This window comes from Lithobates pipiens, unplaced genomic scaffold (assembly GCF_037356315.1).
Source record: "Lithobates pipiens isolate NorthernLeopardFrog02 unplaced genomic scaffold, aLitPip1_a1.2 Scaffold_8, whole genome shotgun sequence".
NCBI classification, from domain to species: domain Eukaryota; kingdom Metazoa; phylum Chordata; class Amphibia; order Anura; family Ranidae; genus Lithobates; species Lithobates pipiens.
The window spans coordinates 501,308,306-501,328,121 of NW_027507903.1; the positions used below are offsets into that span (position 1 = coordinate 501,308,306).

The following is a 19,816-nucleotide window of genomic DNA, read 5'->3' on the forward strand; positions in this document are numbered from 1 at the left end:
ACTTGTAGTTTTGCAACAGCTGGAGGTGCGCTAATTGCATATCCCTGTCTTACAGCATTGAGAAACATGACACAGGAACAAGGAGGATACAAGTACACACACTTAGTTACAGACAATATATCCTGTTATTACATTACCACAGAGAATACACATTATAACACTGCAGTGCAACCTGCTAGGTAGACAGGTATAATGCATATATTTATATTGTCAGTTTATATAAGCGACTTTACATTACATGCTGTTCTTTTCCAACACCCCTTCTTTTTTTTCTTTTTTTTTTTTTTTATGACATTTTTATTGAAAATAGTAAGCCGAAACAAGTAAATAAAACATTACATAGTCAGTTACAGTTGTTTAGGTCACATTAGGTATACAATAGATGCGGACGCAGCCGCTAACAGGAAATCAGTAGCCTTAAAGTGGTTGTAAACCCTTACAAACCACTTTGACCTACAGGTAAGCCTAGATTAAGGCTTACCTGTAGGTCCAAGCAATATCTCCTAAACCTATATGGTTTAGGAGATATTTGCCCGAAAACGGGCACCGCTGTCTACGGCGCATGCGCCGTAGACAGCGGCGCGCAGGCGCACTGAGCGCGGCATTTCCAAGAATGGAGCTGCCGCGCGTGTCGACTCCCGTGCGCATGCGCGGGAGTGATGTAATCGTGGCTTCGCCGAATGACAGCGGCGGAGCTGCGTGACCCCACCAACAAGATGGATGCGGCGGACTACAGGGGACAGCGGCGACTTCGCTGGCTCCTGTGTCAGGTAAGTGACACATAATGGGCTACTATGCGATGCATAGTAGTCCATTATGCTTTGCCTTTGCAGGGAATGAAAGAGGAAGTAAACTCATCAGGGTTTACTTCCTCTTTAAAAAGTCTATGTGACTATGATGTAGACATAGAGAACTAGGTCTGTGTTTTTCATCTTTGTAATGAAACAGTCTCTCACTGGTTTCCTTGACATGGGTGGAAGGGAGCAGACCAAAAATCTACTCATAGTAAAACATAACAAAGCAAAACAAAACAAGTGTCTTCGTATCGGAAACTTTGGAAAATAGACTTCAGTGTTTTAGTTTTTGTTTCTTCAGGCCCACGCACCGTGTGGGTTAACAGAGGGGATTAATGACTAATGGAGGTTAGGGTGTATAGGTGCGGGGAAGTACCGAATCTAAAGATATCTGCAACACCCCTTCTTAACAGCATGTGCTTTGTTAAATTATATTCAGCTTCTTATGGAAATAACTATGACATTCCTTCAACAAAGGCAACAAATGGTAATCTTTTTCTTACTGTGTGAACCACCTCTAGTCATTTGAATGTGCATTGACCAAGCATGCTGGCTGGGGGAACAATAGCAATTGGTCAAGATAATACAACCATGCTTACTAATGCTTTGCTTACGCGTGGTTGGCAAGGTATTTGTACACATAGCATAATGTCAATAGATGTACAATGTAGAGTCCTTAAATTCATACGAAAAATATGTTATGACCATGGACACCTTTAAGTGAATCTGCACACAGGTTTAGGACTATAAATTATTACTGGATTTTTAAGAAGCAAGTGAGCTTTAAAATGAGCCTTCACTTCCATCTTTAGCTGCAGGCACGTTGGCGAAATTCATCCTCAAAGTTCACTGCAGAAACACTAAAGTCATTCAGATTCTTCTCTAAGCAGGTCAGCTCCCCCCTCCTAGCTTTGCCTCAGCAGCTCAGGTTGCCTTGCTCCCCCTGTCAGCAATGACTCTCTGTCCTGCTAGTGATTTAGCAGCTCAGCTCACCATGTCCCCCCTTGCCTGGCATCAATTCTTCTGCTGTGAACATGAAGATGAATGTATTCCCAATGCCTGTAGCTACAGAAGTCAGTGAGGGAACATTTTAAAGCTTAGTTCTAACTATTTAAAAAGCAGCTCTGGTGCTAATACTCATCTAAACTCCAGTGTTGTCTCCCTCAGACTCATCAGTCCTGAAAAGCTTCACTACCTCTTCCAGGTTGAATGAGGCCTAACGTCATTTAACCCACTTCCATTCAAGAGAGAGGAATCTCATTCACTGCCTGTTAAATAAATTCTGTCACCAGGACATGTGTGTCACCAAAAATCTTCCCATAACATTGTACATGCATTTAATCTATTTTATGCATGTTATTTATCTGTATAACCTCCTTTGTGTAGATATACAAAATCCCTGAGTCTTCTACTGGCTGCTGCCATCTTGGAAGTTATATCCACAGCCCCAGCTGTCACTCAAGTGACGCTTTATAGAATTTTTCTTTGCTCCTTCCCTGACATCTAAACAGAAGGCTTTGTAGGGAGGTGAGAAAAAAGGCAAAAGGAGCTGCACCATCACAGAGACTATTTAGACACCTCCAAAGGAGAAGAGAGCTATGACATGCAGGGGGCGGGGGGCTGTGCTTAGGAAATCACTCTTGCACATTGCAAGTGAATAAAAAGTGAATTTATGGAAAGAAAGCACGCTTAAAATACTTGATATTGTTTGCTTTTCCTTCATTTTTAAGGTTGGGGACGGGTCTCTTTAAGAACATGTACTGTAAATGCTTGAATGTCCAATGCCTGATCATGGATTTACTTTAACCACTTGCTTACTGGATACTTATACCCCCTTCCTGCCCAGGGCAATTTTCAGCTTTCAGAGCTGTCACACTTTGAATGACAATTGCGCAGTCATGCTAAACTGTACCCAACAAACAAGTCTGAAATAAAAAAAATAAAAAATAAAAATGTTTTCGTAGTTTGTTATAACATTTTAGAAACAGGTAATTTTTCTCTTTAACTGATGTGCGCTGATGAGACTGCACTGATAAGACAGCACTGATGGGCACTAATAGGTGGCACTGATGAGCATTGATGAGGTGGCACTGGTGGGCACTGATCAGGAGGCACTGATGAGGCTGCACTGATGGATACCGATAGATGGTACAGATAAGAGGCACTGAAGGGCACTGATAGGCACAAAAGAAGGGCACTGATAGGCTGCACTAATGGGCACTGATAGGCAGCACTGGTGAGGTACTGATTGGCAGGACTGATGGGCACTGATAGGTGGCACTAGTGGGCACTAATAGGTGGCACTGGTGGGTACTGCTTAGCAGTACTGATTGGCACTGGTAGGTGGCACTGTTTAGCAGCAGTGGCTGTCACTGTGTGGGACCAATGTCCCATTTACAAAAAACGGTAAGTGCAAGGGGGAAAAAAAAGATAACCGGCTTCTGTTTACATCATGTGATCAGCTGTCATTGGCTGACAGATGATCACATGGTAAAGGAACCGGCATAGATTCATTACTCCAATCTGTGATCAGTCGAGTCCCAAGGATTCGGTAATCACAGACTGCACTGTCCGCACGCTGCAGGGGGCACGCAAGCAGGGGAGGACATACATGTACGCCCTCCTGGCAAATTAAACCCATGCTATAGCTGTCTTTCAAATATAGCATGGCAATCAAGTGGTTAACCGCTTGAGATCCGCGCTATAGCCGAATGACGGCTACAGCGCAGACCTACTTTGCCAGGACTACGTCTATTGACGTCGTCCCGTGCACGAGCGGCCTGAGCGCGCTCAGTGATAAGCGAGTCTATGAGACTCGCCTGATCATGGATCGGAGCAAGGGGTCGATCCCGACCCCTTACCACGTGATCAGCTGCCTCCAATGACAGCTGATCATGTGATCACAACAGAGCCGGTCATCGGCTATTTGTCCTCGTCGCACTGATAGCACGAGGAGAAAAATAAAAGCCGGTCACCGGCGGCCGCGAGAGGGACTTCAGTTCCGATCACGGCCAAGTCACCAGTGCCCACCTGCCCCCTGCCAGTGCAACCTAATTAAAGTAAAAGTGCCACCCATCAGTACCACCCCTTAGTGCCCATAGTGCCACCCAATAGTGCCCATAGTGCCACCCATCAGTGCCCATAGTGCCACCTACCAGTGCCCATAGTGCCACCTATCAGTGCCCACAATTTGCATCAACAACAGTGCTGCACCTCATATGCCACATATCCGTGCCCATCAGTGTCATCTACCAGTGCCCATCAGTGCCCAGCAGTGCCACCTATCAGAGCCACCTATCAGTGCCACCTATCAGTGCCCATCAGTCCCATCTATCAGTGGTACCTATCCGTGCCCATCTGTGCCACCCATCCATGCCATCTTATCTGCGCCCATCTTTGCCCACCAGTGCCGCCTTATCTGTGCCCATCAGTGCTGCCTTATCTGTGCTATCAGTACCGCCTTATCTGTGCCTATTGGTGCCACCTTAACCGTGCCTATCAGTGCCCACCAGTGCAGCCTATCAGTGCCCACCAGTGCAGCCTATCAGTGCCCACCAGTGCAGCCTATCAGTGCCCACCAGTGCCGCCTCATCAGCGCGTTTCTATGAAGGAGAAAAATGACCTGTTTGCTAAATTTTATAACAAACTATTAAACATGATTTTTTATTTATTTTTTTTTTGCATCTTTTTTTGTTTGTTTAGCAAAAAATAAAACTCCCAGCTATAATTAAATACCACCAAAAGAAAGCTCTATTTGTGGGGAAAAAAATTATAAAAATGTCATTGGTACGGTGTTGTATGACCGCGCAATTGTCATTCAAAGTGCATCAGTGCTGAAAACTGAAAATTGGTCTGGGCAGGAGGGGGGTTTAAGTGCCCAGTAAGCAAGTGGTTGTAAACCCTTACATATACACAGTGAAGTGACTGGCCCCAGGTGAGAAACAGAGCTAAAACAAATCATCCTACATAAGTTGCACCTGTTTATCTGTAACCATCTGTTTTCTTCAGTCTTCTACAATATATATTTTACACAGCATCTCTCAGTAGCCAAAAGCAGGAGACTGAGCACAGAGATCAGAGAGCTGAGGATATGCTTTGTGCTGAAGGGAGTGGGCTATCTCTCTGGAGGCTCTGTTGTCATCTTAAAGTGGTTGTAAAGGTAAAATATTTTTTACCCTAAGGCCGCATACACACGCGCGGACTGTTTGCCCAACCTTGTTCGTCAAACAGTTTCGGCAAACAGTCCGCTCAAAATTTGCATGAGCGGACTTGCCCACACACGAGCGGACTGTTTCAACGAACTGTTTGCCAAACAGTCCGCTCAACTTTTGAAATGAACGGACTCGCCCACGTAAGGCGGAGGCAAATCCGCCCATTTCGAGCGCGTGTACAGGTAGGCGGGGCCCGCGAAGGAGACGTCGCGGGCTCCGCCGCCTGGAATGGGCTTAAAGGGGAACCCCAACGCCGAAAAAATCGGCGTGGGGGTTCCCCCAAAGTCCACACCAGACCCTTGTCCGAGCACGCTACCCGGCCGGCCAGGAAAGGGGGGCGAGCGAGCGCGCCCCCCCTCCTGAGCCGTACCAGGCCGCGTGCCCTCAACATGGGGGGTGCCTTGGGGAAGGGGGGGCCGCGCGGCCCCCCCACCCCAAAGCACCTTGTCCCCATGTTGATGAGGACAAGGGCCTCTTCCCGACAACCCTGGCCGTTGGTTGTCGGGGTCTGCGGGCGGGGGGCTTATCGGAATCCGGGAGCCCCCTTTAAGAAGGGGGCCCCCGGATACCGGCCCCCCACCCTATGTGAATGAGTATGGGGTACAATGTACCCCTACCCATTCACCTGTGAAATAAAGTACAAAAAAAAACACAACACAGGGGAAAAAATATTTTATTGCACAGCTCCGGGGGTCTTCCGTCTTCGGGGGTCTTCTCGCCGGACTCCTCCGCTATGTGTGTGTAGCTCTTTTACTAGCGGAGGAGTCCGGCTTTCTTCCTCCCCGCCGCCGGCCTCTTCTCCCGACTTCGGGGGTCTTGTCCCCCTCTTCGGTTCTTCTGCCGGGCCACCGCGCCTTCTTGTAGCTCTTTTACAGGCGGTGGCCCGGTCTTCTGTCGCCGCTGCCTTCCGTTCTTCTGTCGCCGCCTTCGGTTCTTCTGCCGGGCCACCGCGCCTTCTTGTAGCTCTTTTACAGGCGGTGGCCCGGTCTTCTGTCGCCGCTGTCGCCGTCGCCACCTTCCGTTCTTGTTCTTTTTCTTGTTCTTCTTCTTCTTCTCCAGGCGATGTTGACACGTCGCTCCCTCCGGCCGGAATGCCAGAGCCGCGCTGTGCGGTCACTTATATAGTGACAATGGGGCGGGGTCACATGGTATATGTCACATGGGTTGGTCACATGGGTTGATGTCACATGGGGACTATGACATCGTAAGGGGGCGGGGTCACCATGTGACCAACCCATGTGACATATACCATGTGACACCGCCCCATTGTCACTATATAAGTGGCAGCGGAGCGTGTCCCTGGCATTCCGGCCGGAGGGAGCGACGTGTCAACATCGCCTGGAGAAGAAGAAGAAGAACAAGAAGAAGAACAAGAACGGAAGGCGGCGACGGCGACAGCGACAGCGGCGACAGAAGACCGGGCCACCGCCTGTAAAAGAGCTACAAGAAGGCGCGGTGGCCCGGCAGAAGAACCGAAGGCGGCGACAGAAGAACGGAAGGCAGCGGCGACAGAAGACCGGGCCACCGCCTGTAAAAGAGCTACAAGAAGGCGCGGTGGCCCGGCAGAAGAACCGAAGAGGGGGACAAGACCCCCGAAGTCGGGAGAAGAGGCCGGCGGCGGGGAGGAAGAAAGCCGGACTCCTCCGCTAGTAAAAGAGCTACACACACATAGCGGAGGAGTCCGGCGAGAAGACCCCCGAAGACGGAAGACCCCCGGAGCTGTGCAATAAAATATTTTTTCCCCTGTGTTGTGTTTTTTTTTGTACTTTATTTCACAGGTGAATGGGTAGGGGTACATTGTACCCCATACTCATTCACATAGGGTGGGGGGCCGGTATCCGGGGGCCCCTTCTTAAAGGGGGCTCCCGGATTCCGATAAGCCCCCCGCCCGCAGACCCCGACAACCAACGGCCAGGGTTGTCGGGAAGAGGCCCTTGTCCTCATCAACATGGGGACAAGGTGCTTTGGGGTGGGGGGGCTGCGCGGCCCCCCCTTCCCCAAGGCACCCCCCATGTTGAGGGCACGCGGCCTGGTACGGCTCAGCAGGGGGGGCGCGCTCGCTCGCCCCCCTTTCCTGGCCGGCCGGGTAGCGTGCTCGTACAAGGGTCTGGTGTGGACTTTGGGGGAACCCCCACGCCGATTTTTTTCGGCGTTGGGGTTCCCCTTTAAGCCCATTCCAGGCGGCGGAGCCCGCGACGTCTCCTTCGCGGGCCCCGCCTACCTGTACACGCTCGAAATGGGCGGACTTTCCGAGCGGGAACAGTCCGCTCATTTCGAAAGTACAGCGGACAGGCCCACACACGGGCGGACTGTTCGCTCAAACACAGTTTCAGCGGACAGTTTTTCGGAATTTCCGAAAGACTTTGTCCGTCCAACTGTCCGCTGAAACTGTCCGCTGAAAGCCCACACACGAGCGGACTGTCCGCCCAAACACTGTTCAGCGGACAAGGTTGGGCGAACAGTCCGCCCGTGTGTACGCGGCCTTAGACATTCTATGCATTAGGGTAAAAAAACGTTTTAATAGTAGTTCCCCCAAGTCACCCCCCCCCCCCATACTCACTGGGCACAATCCTGATCCAGCGCTGTGCAGAAGCTATTCTCCCCACTCTCACTGGCTTGGAGAGCAGGGCCGAGCTGGACTGTGTGTCTGAATAGTCACACAGGATCGAGCATGCATGGGTACCCTCATAGGAAGCAGGATTGGGGCTGCTCTGTGCAAAACCACTGCACAGAGCAGAAGTCAGTCACATTTGTTATTTTAGTACAAAAAAAATTACAATTTTACAATTACTTTAATCTATTGGGAATGAGTCATGCAGCTAGATGAGAGAATGGAGAGGAAACATTCTCTGTGCTTTATTTATTTTTTATGTCTGATGTTTACTACCACTTTAAGGCCTTTTGCATTAGGTCAACAAATTAAATTACATTATAAAAAGCAGTTGATTGTTAAAGATCCCTTCCAGCAACAACTGACCCTCCCCAGCAACATAATATCCACCCCCAGCAATGGTAGATCCCCCACCAGCAACAATAGACCTCCTTAGCAATAATAGGCACCCCCCGCCCCGCACAAATAGATCCCCTACAGTGACAATAAATCCCCCCAGCAGCTAGCATCAATAGAACCTGAATCCCTTGCCATTACATACATTCAATGCTGGAGGTGCGGGAACTCCCGCGTTCCTGCTGAAAAAAAGCCCTGCTTATTGGTGAGATACTGCAGGTAACAGAGGTAAAATGGACAACTCTGCCTGCAGGCCCAACATGCTATAAGTGCAGTGAGTGTTTCCAACAAGGACAAGACAAAAGTCTTCCTTGGTAAAATAACATTAGACGTAAAACAAACCCCAATGAACTTGTTTCTTTGCACAGTGGACATCCACCATTGTTGTAACTACTGACAACATTTTTACAAGTTAGGACAATGAATCATCTGGTCCTGTGTTTCCAATCAGCAAAAAAAAAAAACAGCTTAGGGTAAGCATACATTTGATGGAACACTGCATTTGTCCCTTTAGACAACTGGGCTCTGTTCTGTTGTAGTTAGGAAGCTCTAGAAATATGGAGAAGATACCTAAGATTAGAAGATTGTGGGGTAGATCAGCATACATTGTTATGATGTGCCTGTGTTGAGGGACACTCACTCATCCATGAAGTTTATGACTGGTACTTCCTTTTTCTGTCTTTATGGCAGCCGATTGAGGGATTCAGTGGCAGATGATGGAGCAATCTTCAGTGAAGGTATATTATAAAATTGGGTCAGCTTCATAAATGGATGAGCTGTTTTCCAATGTATTCTGCTTTCTGCTTACCCCTAGAGGGGCGCTAAAAAGTGTCATATGTCTAAAATACTTCAGATTGCAAGACTTTCACAGCTCAGGGGAAATCTTTTCAATGTGATAGGATAGGGACAAATAACATTCATATAACTCCCGAAAGGCTTGATTTTACAAAGGAACAGTCCCAAGGAGACAGACCCTGTCAACGTTGTTGCAGTCTCTCCCAAATGTATTCAATGCTTGATTGGATTGGCTTTGGGTGGACAATGTAGTCATCTATCAAGTCTATGATAGTGACTTACAATTTTTACATTACTACCGTCTTTTGGGGCTTTAGTTGGTAGATGATGGAGTTATCCTCAGTGTAGGCGGATTGCAGAAACTGGGCAGATCCAAAGGTGGATAATTGCTAATTCACTCATCCATACTGGAGAACCAAAAAATATTATAAAACAATATATGTATATATATATATATATATATATATATATATATATATATATATATAAAATAAAAGACTTTGAACCATGAGGCTAACTCAGGGACAGTCTTTTACGCATGCCACTATTATCCCCATGTTACCCCACTATTAAACTGTATTTATAGTCAAAACTTTTAATTCTTTTGGATGCAGGTGGGGGTTATCTTCTGCTTTCCATGTCTCACTGGGTGGATTCCCCTTCATTTCCTGTACTGGAGACATTACAGTATATATAAAATGAGTGTAAATCTCCCCAAAGTAAAAACAATTATTTTCTTAGTTGTTACCAAACATTTGCCCCAATTTGATTATTTTCTCTGACTTTTTGCTTTCGTGACAACTTTTTGAATTTCTAATTACTTTTCATCTCAGTGGCACCAGGACAAATAGAGAAGATAGACGTAGACATCAATAAAAATAACATAGGGTCTAACCTTACCCTGCTATATCCAAAACTAAACTAACTGAACCCTTTAAAAATTTTAATTTTTTTTTTTTGCATAAATAAAGAGAGAGATATTTACTAAAACTGGTGCACACTGAGTCTGGAGCTTTGCATACTAATCAATCAGCTTCTATGTTTTATTGTCAAAGCTTAATTGAACTAGCTGAGGTTAGAAGATGATTGGTTACTATGCACAACTGCACCCGATTCTGTGTGCACCTGTTTTAGTCAATCTCCCCAGGGGCGTAAGTATAGGGGGTGCAGCAGTCGCGACCGCAACTGGGCCCTGTGATGCAGGGGGCCCATGCAGCCCCCTCTACATATGGCCGGCAGCAGCATAGGCAGCTAGGGGTACCAGTGCACCATGCACACGGGTGGCTGGAGGTGGAGGGTGACTAGCAGAGCTCCATGCTTGACTATCGCACTGGCTGCTCTTTAGTTGTGCATTCCCCGCATGACCTGTGTCCTCGGCCGGCTCCTCAGAGTACCCCTCTCCTGCTCCATGCATTGCCACTCAGTCCGATGTCTGTTCTCCCCAGCCAGAGTCCCCCCCCGGCTGGGGTTCAGGGGGGCCCTTCATGGTTTCTTGCATCGGGGCCCTGAAGGTTCTAGTTACGCCACTGAATCTCTCCCCTAGTGTTTTACTAAATAACAATTCCCCTGTCTCTCTTTTTAATGATATTAGTATTAGTTACATTTCATAGTTATCAGTGAAAATAATTTTGTACACAGAGGACGAGAAAGGGGAAACATTCCACATCGGTGTCAAATATGCTAGGTACACCATTGGTCGTTCACCGTTCACTACAAAAGCATGAAGAATTTGGTAACTTCTTTTCAATAAAAAAGTAAATGTGAATCTAAAGCCCCGTACACACGATTGGATTTTCCGATGGGAAATGTTGGATGTCAGGCTGTTGGCGGAAAATGCGACTGTGTGTATGCTCCACCGGACAATTGTTGTCAGACTTTCTGCCAACAAATGTTGGCTAGCATGTCTTCAACTTTTCCTCCAAAAAATATATGCTGTTGGATTTTCAGATCGTGTGTACACAAGTCTGTCGGACAAAAGTCCAAAGTACAAACACGCATGCTCGGAAGCACAAACGGTCGGTCTTGTAAATCAGCGTTTGTAATGGAGAATTGACATTTGTGATGTGGCAAATTATGAAATCTCCAAATGCAGCACACAATCCTCTTCTTCTTTAATGGGACAACAATGAAGCTGCTTTGTTGGTGATACTGATGGCGTTATTGCAAACTAATTTTCAAAGGCTTTTTTTTCTAGTGATATCAAGAATAATATTTTTTTTTTATTTGTGCAAGAAACCACAGCACCATTATCCCGTAGTTTTTCAGATCAAAGATACAACTATGTTGCTGTCCCTTGTCAATTTTACGTTGTATTTTTTAAACTGTAACTGCCTACTTCCAAGCTGTTATTTGAAGTAAAACACATAACTAAATATTATTTTCCACATTTTTTTTATTGTGCATTAAAAAAAAAAAAAAATAGACATGCTATCTGCCAATAGAACTTAACCAAAAAGTCCATTCTATGCATCCAAAAATATATAAAATATACCAAATCAAATCATTATTCAACCAAAAAAATAATGTCAAAGCAATAACCCCAAGGCCAATAATAAATAACACGTTATCTTGATTCCGCAACATGTCTGGTTGATGAACGGCTGTTTAGAAATGAACTGAAAAGCACAAAATGAAAAGCGCAAATCAACTCTCACCAAACTTCTGCTAACACGAAATTAGCAAAAGGAGCCCAAAGGGTGGTGCTAAAGAGCTGAAAAACCACGTAGTACATAAAGTATGTCACTACGTTCGTAATTGTTGACCAACATTTGTGTGAGCATGTGTATGCAAGACAAGTTTGAGCCAACATCCTTCAAACAAAATTACACGGTTTTATTGTCAGAAAGTCCGATCGTGTGTATGGGGCTTAAGTGGAAAACAGACAGATTAACTTTACAATCATTTGCAAAAGGTAGTTCTTCAGCTTCCCTTCAGATGGTACATAGTAAGGGGTGACGTTGGCCATGTCTTTGAATTGCAAGTATATTAGTGAAATCATTTTTCTCCTCTTTTGAAATCTGTTCACACCAGTAGCTGCCAACACTTCCCACTGTGTTATGTAGTAAAGATGAATATAGCTCACCCTGGTACATGGCTTCAGTCAACTGCAGACTCTCTGCAAGACCCCTGTGATGAGCCAACTTATGCCACTTCCCTTTAATAAAATTCATGTGGTGCAGTAACCTTTGCCAGCTGCAAAGTGAAACTAGAGTGGGACAAACGTTAATACAGTCTGTTGCTTCATGAACACATTTTAAAATAGAGTTTCAAAGGAAGGAAAAAAAAATACTGAAGACATTACAAATATGGATTTTCTTAAAGGAGAAAAGAAGAAATCCTGAAGAAATTATGAATTTGGATTTTCTGAAAGATTGAGTGCAGATTGACCAAACCTAGCCCACCCTCCACAGATTAATTTTTACTTAAATCCTACAGACACAACTCTGATGTTTGTTTGCATCCAGCACCGCAATTATTAACGGTCCTGAGCACAACTGCACATTAGAGCCCCATAGACTTGGGACTGTCTCTATTCTCAGGACATAGCCCAAAGAAATCTGTGGGGCACTAATGCACGGATTCAGCCAGGACAGTGAAGACTTAGGTTATATGAGAAGGGGGCAAAAAGAGATAGAGCTGAACCCCAGGTAGATATAAATGACAAAAACAAATGCAGCTCTGTATTCGTTAATACCTCATTTAACAGCACTTGTATTGCAGTACAACACAAAGCTGTAGACCGAGGTGTGCTACAAAACAAACCATGTGTAATTTTGGCAGAATTGTGGTGCATTGGTATCCAATTTATAATGAATAGGCTGACTCAATACTTGAATGGGCCCTAGACAGAAGTTGCCTTCTACATTTCAAAATTATAAAAACATCCAGAAGTACAAATGTTATATACAAATATAATTTTACCACATTAAAGCTTGATCTGACCCTTTCCTTTTTGTTATCATTATGAACATGTAGCACTTGGGTTGGGGAAGGGCCAAATCAGTTTTTTTTTTTAGGAAAGGTCAACGTTTGACTACCTGTCTTCATCTTTGGATCTACTAATCATTTTGGTTTTCATCAAAGGTAGCCTCTTTTCTTCCCATGCTCATACTGAGTCTTGTGATAGGTTTATGGACAAGAACCAACCCAGCAAAATTTGGTGTGTGGAGATTGGTGGAGTAAGAGGATGCAAATATGGTTTATGAAGAGGCAGATCATCCACAAGCAAGCCTAGATAGGATCCTAGGGCCTAGTAAATGCTATGTACAACAGTTATGCTCCTGCAGTAAACCAGGGGGATAGTGTGATTGGTTAGGGCTGTACACTAACCTATTTCTTCACAAAGGAGGTTTAGCTTGTAAGCAGTCTGTGTGTAATGCTAGGGGCCCTTGCAATACAAACTATGCAGCTTATGTTTGTCTTTGTGCCAAAACTCATTAATATCAGATGAAGGGATGGGTGGTTAAAGCTGCTATCTTACCAAGAGCCTTGGAAATGTTTGTACTTTGAGGCAGGTTTTAGAAGACTGATATCTACAGTTCAACCAAGCTCATATCCTTTGCAGAGAGAACGAGGTGCAAGCTACCTGCCCCTGGTAGTCGCTCAGACTGGACCTTATAGGTCTCATGCACATTGGGTGTTTTAAGAGGCATCTTGCTTTTTTTTTTCTGCCTCTAAACTCACCTCAATGTTAGCCTGAGTGTCCCTGCACACATAGACGTTTACATTCGTTTAGTGACAGAAAAAACCAACTGCCAGCATGTTCTTGGGCTGCAGCTTTTTGGCAGAAAAAAAGCCTGTCACGCCTAACGTGCTTAAGCATTAGGTGTGTCAAGCACTTGGGTGTTCATTCATTTCAATGGCCAGAATAAATGAATAAACACCCAAGCGTTTGACAAGCATAAATGCATCTAAACACAATTGCAAAAACATGCTGCTTTTCTCCTGTCAGGATAAAGGCATTTAGAAGAGCTAGGCAAATGCCCAGTGTGCATTAGGCCATAAACTAGGTTTTTGGAACTGGGGGCACAGAGCTAGTCAGAGTCAAAAATACCTCCTTTGCCAACTCAATGGACTATTTTTCATGCAAATGATATCAAAATGTCAGCTGTGATTCAAAAACTAAATACTCAGTGAAAGTCCCAAATCGACTTTTTTAAAAATAAATGATGTGGTGTTAAGAGAACATCCAGCATTTTTTCATTAGTTTGGAGATAAATGGGGGTTTTAGGTTCATTGTTGAAAATCAAAAATTGTGTTTAAACCCAGTTTCTCTGTTTATACGGTTCTTGGTAGATTTACTTATATTTTAATGCCCAAACAACTTATTTTGTAGTTTTGAGAATGAAAACGTAGAACCTGTGTTAGAATTTTCTAAGTTCCCATTGGCGAGATTTTTAATTGGAAAAATGGATCTCCCTAATTGGCAGACAGACCCAAATCTCTAAACTTTCCCTGCTCTACTAAAAAGATTTTTATTGATGTCTTGGCCCCCATTCAGGAGATTTAATTTCACTTCCTTTTGAGCCTGATACACATTACATGATAGGAATGTAGGCATAATTTTAACAATGGGTACTCAACAGAGGTTCTAATCCTTCTCCACTATATTCAAAATAAGGAAACAAATGGCATGAATTTGGCATACATTTAGTGCCCAGTACTGATATTATCTCCATATTTAAAAATGTCTAATATAATATATCACAGCTACTGTTCTTCACATGACCTATGTGTGTACAGTTCATGTCTTGTGTATAATGTTTTCTCTGTTCTTTTTCATAGGTGTAAATGTAACTAGGATATAGACATCTAGAGGTTGACCTAAGACGCAACCATGAATAACACCAGCTTTGCCAACGTGTCCACAGACAACAGGACCATGATGGGGAGCCCTTACAAAACAGTGGAGGTGGTATTCATTGTCATTGTGGCTGGTTCACTGAGCCTGGTGACTATTATTGGAAACATCCTGGTCATGGTCTCTATTAAGGTCAACCGACACTTACAGACAGTCAACAACTACTTCCTGTTCAGCTTAGCATGTGCTGATTTAATTATTGGGGTTTTTTCCATGAACCTCTACACATTGTACACTGTGATAGGTTACTGGCCAATAGGACCAGTGGTGTGTGATCTCTGGTTGGCTCTGGACTATGTTGTCAGCAATGCCTCGGTAATGAACCTCCTCATCATCAGCTTTGACCGGTATTTCTGCGTCACAAAACCACTGACATATCCAGTGAGGCGAACCACCAAAATGGCTGGAATGATGATTGCTGCAGCGTGGGTGCTGTCCTTTATCCTTTGGGCCCCTGCTATACTCTTCTGGCAATTCATTGTTGGTGGAAGAACTGTCCCAGAGGGAGAGTGTTATATCCAGTTCTTCTCAAATGCAGCAGTTACATTTGGCACGGCCATTGCAGCATTCTATTTGCCAGTCATCATTATGACTGTATTGTACTGGCAGATATCTCGGGCCAGCAAAAGTAGAATAAAGAAAAAGGAGCCGACCACTAATCAAGATCCCATTTCACCCAGCAATGTTCAAGGTAAAATAGTGAAACCAAACAATAACAATCTTTCAGCCATGGAAGATGGTCTAGATCACAGCAAAATCCAGAATGGAAAAGCCTCTAGAAATTCTGTAACAGAAAATTGTGTCCAAACAGAAGGAGAAGAGAAAGAGATCTCTAACGACTCAACTTCTGTAAGCGTAGTAGGCTCAAATGCGAAAGAAGATGGACCTTCCAAAGATGCCCCTCAAGCTTCAGGATCTCAAACCCTTCCAAAAGTTGAAAACTCCAAAATGACCTGTATACGAATAGTTACAAAATCAGAAAAAGGTGACTGTGGATCTACAAGTGGTACCACAGTGGAAATTGTCCCAGGATCCAATGGTCGGAATGGAGAAGACAAGCAAAAGGTTGTGGCCCGAAAAATTGTAAAGATGACAAAGCAACCACCCAAAAAGAAAATTCCACCATCCAGGGAAAAGAAAGTGACGAGGACTATCTTGGCTATACTTCTAGCTTTCATTATAACCTGGACACCTTACAATGTAATGGTTCTAATCAACACGTTTTGTGATGTGTGTATACCTAACACAGTGTGGACAATTGGCTATTGGCTTTGCTATATCAACAGTACGATCAATCCTGCTTGCTATGCGCTCTGCAATACTACTTTTAAAAAGACTTTCAAGCACCTACTAATGTGTCAGTACAAAAACATAGGTTCAGCAAGGTAAAAGAAGACAAAACATGGGGCGGAACTGCCATTAAAATACTACGCCATAGCACTTTACAATCGATTATGGAATGTGCAATCTAGGAACCTTATTCTGACACAGACCTGTGGAACCTTTCCACCATCTGCACTTATAACTATAAAATATATAAACAAGGAATTGCATCTCTTGGATAGAGTAAAATATATGTAGACAGACCTGGCCGCTGCTCGACTTATAAAAAAAGATACACAAAAAAAAAAAACTTCAAAGGGCTTTTTAAGGTCCACTTATTTTCAATGTCTGTAAAATGACCATACATATTTTTATGTGTTTCGATGTCTACAGGACACAAATTCTATTGACTCAAAGTTCAGAATATCGACTCACTAGATGGAACAAATTTGTTTTCAGAGATAGACAAACAAAATCAACTCACCCTATGACTTTTTTGTGATATGTTCGTCCGAGACATCGAGAATACTGACAAACCTCAATTTTTTCACAATTTTCACCTTTATCCTAATGTTAAAAAAATGGCTCTTCTGTGCCTCCGTGTTTCTAATGACTGTATAAAAATATAAGTTTAGCCCTTGTGATAAGGGGGGCTATGTTAGAGCTTCCTTGAAAATAACTAGCCAAGCAAATAATAACTATATATAAGTCGTTTTTGTGTATATTGGCACAGAAAGGCAAGCTTCAGCTCTTTAGCTGTGGCAGAACTTCATTTCCCATCTATTTAGTCTGGAATTTTGAGCAACTTGGGAGATGATGTTCGGTGACAGCTAGCATGCAGAAGGTGTATTGTCCATTCAATCATCTTTGAAGGTTGGTATTATAGTGATACTTTCTAGTGTGAGATATCCTATCCTCATCCATACTTAATGAAATTACCAACAACTGGTTATTATTGGACCATTACATTACATGTATACCCCCGTCTGGCAAATTTCAAGCTGATCAATATTGTTTTATTAAAGGAAATGAGAGCGATTGTTGGCCAGCTGCTGTCCAGTCAAACATAGGAATATCAGTGAAAAGATAAAACAGTGCATTTTTGAAACATATCATTGCCATTACTGTATTACTCGACCCAGTGCATCTTATAACCAGTGATATGAAAGTGTTATTTACCTTTTTATTTTCTGCTTAAGATTTGATTGGAAGAAAAAACATTCACTAAAGAGTGCATTATCCCTTCTGAGGAAAGTGAAAGTTCAGGCATCCACACTATGGCTGCTTATACAATGAGCAAATCATTGTGTGAGCTATCAAAAAGCCTAAAGTATATCTAAACCCAAAACCAAAAATGTAATATATTGCAGCTTACTAGTCCCTGATTCAGCAGCTGCATTTGTTTAGTTTTAAGCTTATTTTGCTTTATTTTCACCTAGTAATTTTGTGACTTAACACACTTCCTGTCCCCGAGTGGCTACATCACTCTTCCACTGTGACTATGGAGGTAGCCATGGTTGTCACTCTAGACTGCTTTCCTGACATGGATGTCATACACGTGTGTACCTTTTCCTCTCCATTGCATGGGGGGAGTGCAATTGGTAGTTTACAGAGGATCAGGAAGGACTGTATTCTTCGGTGCAGCTAACGAGATTAAGTGATAAGGACACTGCATATTTGTCAAGATCAGCCTGTATTTTCTGTAATTGCAGAAAATTTTATTAGCTTGAAAAAAAAAAAAATAAATCAGCCACCACTTATAAGGACTGTAAGCTTGCAATTTATTACATTTTTGTTCTTGGGTTTAGTTATTCTATAATTTGTCCACTTTATGCACAGTGTTTATTATCACAAAAACCTTATTATCGAAAATAGATTTCCCATATTCCCTACAATTTGCAGGGGAATAAAGACTAGCGATGAAAGAAATAGATTTTTTCTTTTCCCCAAAATTTTAGCAAACATTTTGGAAAGGTGAAATTAAGGTTAGGATTTTAACCACTTGCCGATCAGCTGCCATAGTTATACTGTGGCAGGGCAGCTCTATTGCGCAAATCGCCATACCAGTGCGCCACTTTGTGTAATAGATACAGTGAGTGCGCACATGGTGCTGGAGGCATGTGCCCACAGTGATGTGCCAGAGCTGATGCGTGTGGCCCGCCACCCGCGATTGCTCCACGGGGAGCCAGAATGGGGATCTGCCAGTGAAAACAAAGCAGATCTCCGATCTGACAGGGGAGTAAAGAGAGATCGTCTGTTCCTAGTGATCAGGAACAGTGATATTTCTGTACTCCCAGTCAGTACACTCCCCCACAGTTAGAAAGACCTCCCTATAGGACACACTTCACCCCTTGATCACCCCTAGTGTTAACCCCTTCCCTGCCAGAGTCATTTATACAGTAATCAGTGCATTTGTATATCACTGATGGCTGTATAAATGTCACTGGTCCCTGAAAAATTGTGATTGGACTGATAAAACGAATGGTCTGCATGTGTGAAATGCAGATTTTATTTTTGATAATAAGTTTTTTTTTTAGATAAAAAATTTGTGTATAGGTGAACAAAATTCAAATACTGTGCAAGTGCAAGAAAATCCTCTTTAATGCTTTTTTTTTTTTTAATGACAGTGTGGTTATACACCAAACTCACACGTCCAGAAGGGAAAACTATTAAGAAAAATTGAGGAAGTGGTGGCAGTCTTTTCTTTTTAGCTGTTATATAATAAAATGCTATAGGTCTGTTTAAATAAGACTCTATTGTTATATCTATGAATTAAAATATGTTTGATCAGTAACACATACAAAGAATGGTAAATGCATTAAAGACATTTATATATATATCACCAAAAATGTATGCAGCACTTTAGTGTATTCCCATTAGCCCCTGCCCTCAAGGCGCTTACATTGTACTGTAAAGTCCCTATCTCACAGGCATACATACACAAACAGGACAACCAATTAACCTCCCAATATGCCTTTTGGAGCATTGGAGAAAATCCCCACAAACACAGGAAGAACATGAGAGGATTTGAACTGAGGACCCCAGTGCTACAAGAGAGAAGTGCTAACCACTAGGGCGCTGTGCTGCCCAGAGGCAGGTTAACATCTGCCAGCCCCTGGTACTTAGACACCAAATGGCTTGTTTCTTATATTTACACCAAGCCAATGTAACCATACAAGTTCTATAGCCCAGCTGGATTTATCATTGATATAATACGTATTATATAAGACAAGAATGTTGTTCAGCTTAATAAAGTCACCATTAAGTGTTGTGTCACATGATCACAGGTGTTTGTTAGTGGCATCAAATCCAGATTTTGGGCAATGTGTACTTGTACTGTTAACAATAGCAATTATTTAAGCTGCTACAAAAAATTGAACTAATGTGATTGTCTGCCAAGTGTGACCAAAAATTTTAAAGGAAACTTCACCTGTACAGGAGAATCTGTAAGGTGAACATTCACAGGACCACATCCTCATCCACGCCCCCCCCCCCCCCCCCCCCCCCGGCGCGGCGATCACCCGTTCTGACACCTTGTATAACCTCACCATTCTGGGACTTAGAAATCCCTTTGGCTTAATCTCCAAAATGTACCTTGTCAGGAGGTACGTTTAGTAGTATTCTAATTGGTCAGCGCCGTGGGTGGCGCCATCCAATCAGAACCTGCATAGTCTGTCCTGTCATCTCGGACGAAGAGGAGAGAAAACCGTGGAATTTCAAATGCCCTGACTGGTAAAGCGGTGATACGATGTGTCAGAACAGACAATTCTTGCTCTCCAGGTTAGCGGGATCGGGTGCAATGGTGACAGGGTCCAGTGTAACTTCA

The 19,816-nt window shown here is 43.7% G+C and overlaps 1 protein-coding gene across 1 annotated transcript in view; it reads left to right on the forward strand.

The window, feature by feature from the left end:
- Positions 1 to 19,482, forward strand: part of CHRM2 (cholinergic receptor muscarinic 2) — a 269,353-nt gene extending 249,871 nt beyond the window's left edge. The window contains exon 3 of the mRNA XM_077469216.1: positions 14,592 to 19,482. Coding sequence (XP_077325342.1) covers positions 14,644 to 16,056 — 1,413 coding nt within the window. The 5' untranslated portion in view covers positions 14,592 to 14,643 and the 3' untranslated portion in view covers positions 16,057 to 19,482. The remainder of the gene's footprint in view (positions 1 to 14,591) is intronic.
- The last annotated feature ends 334 nt before the right edge of the window (positions 19,483 to 19,816 follow it).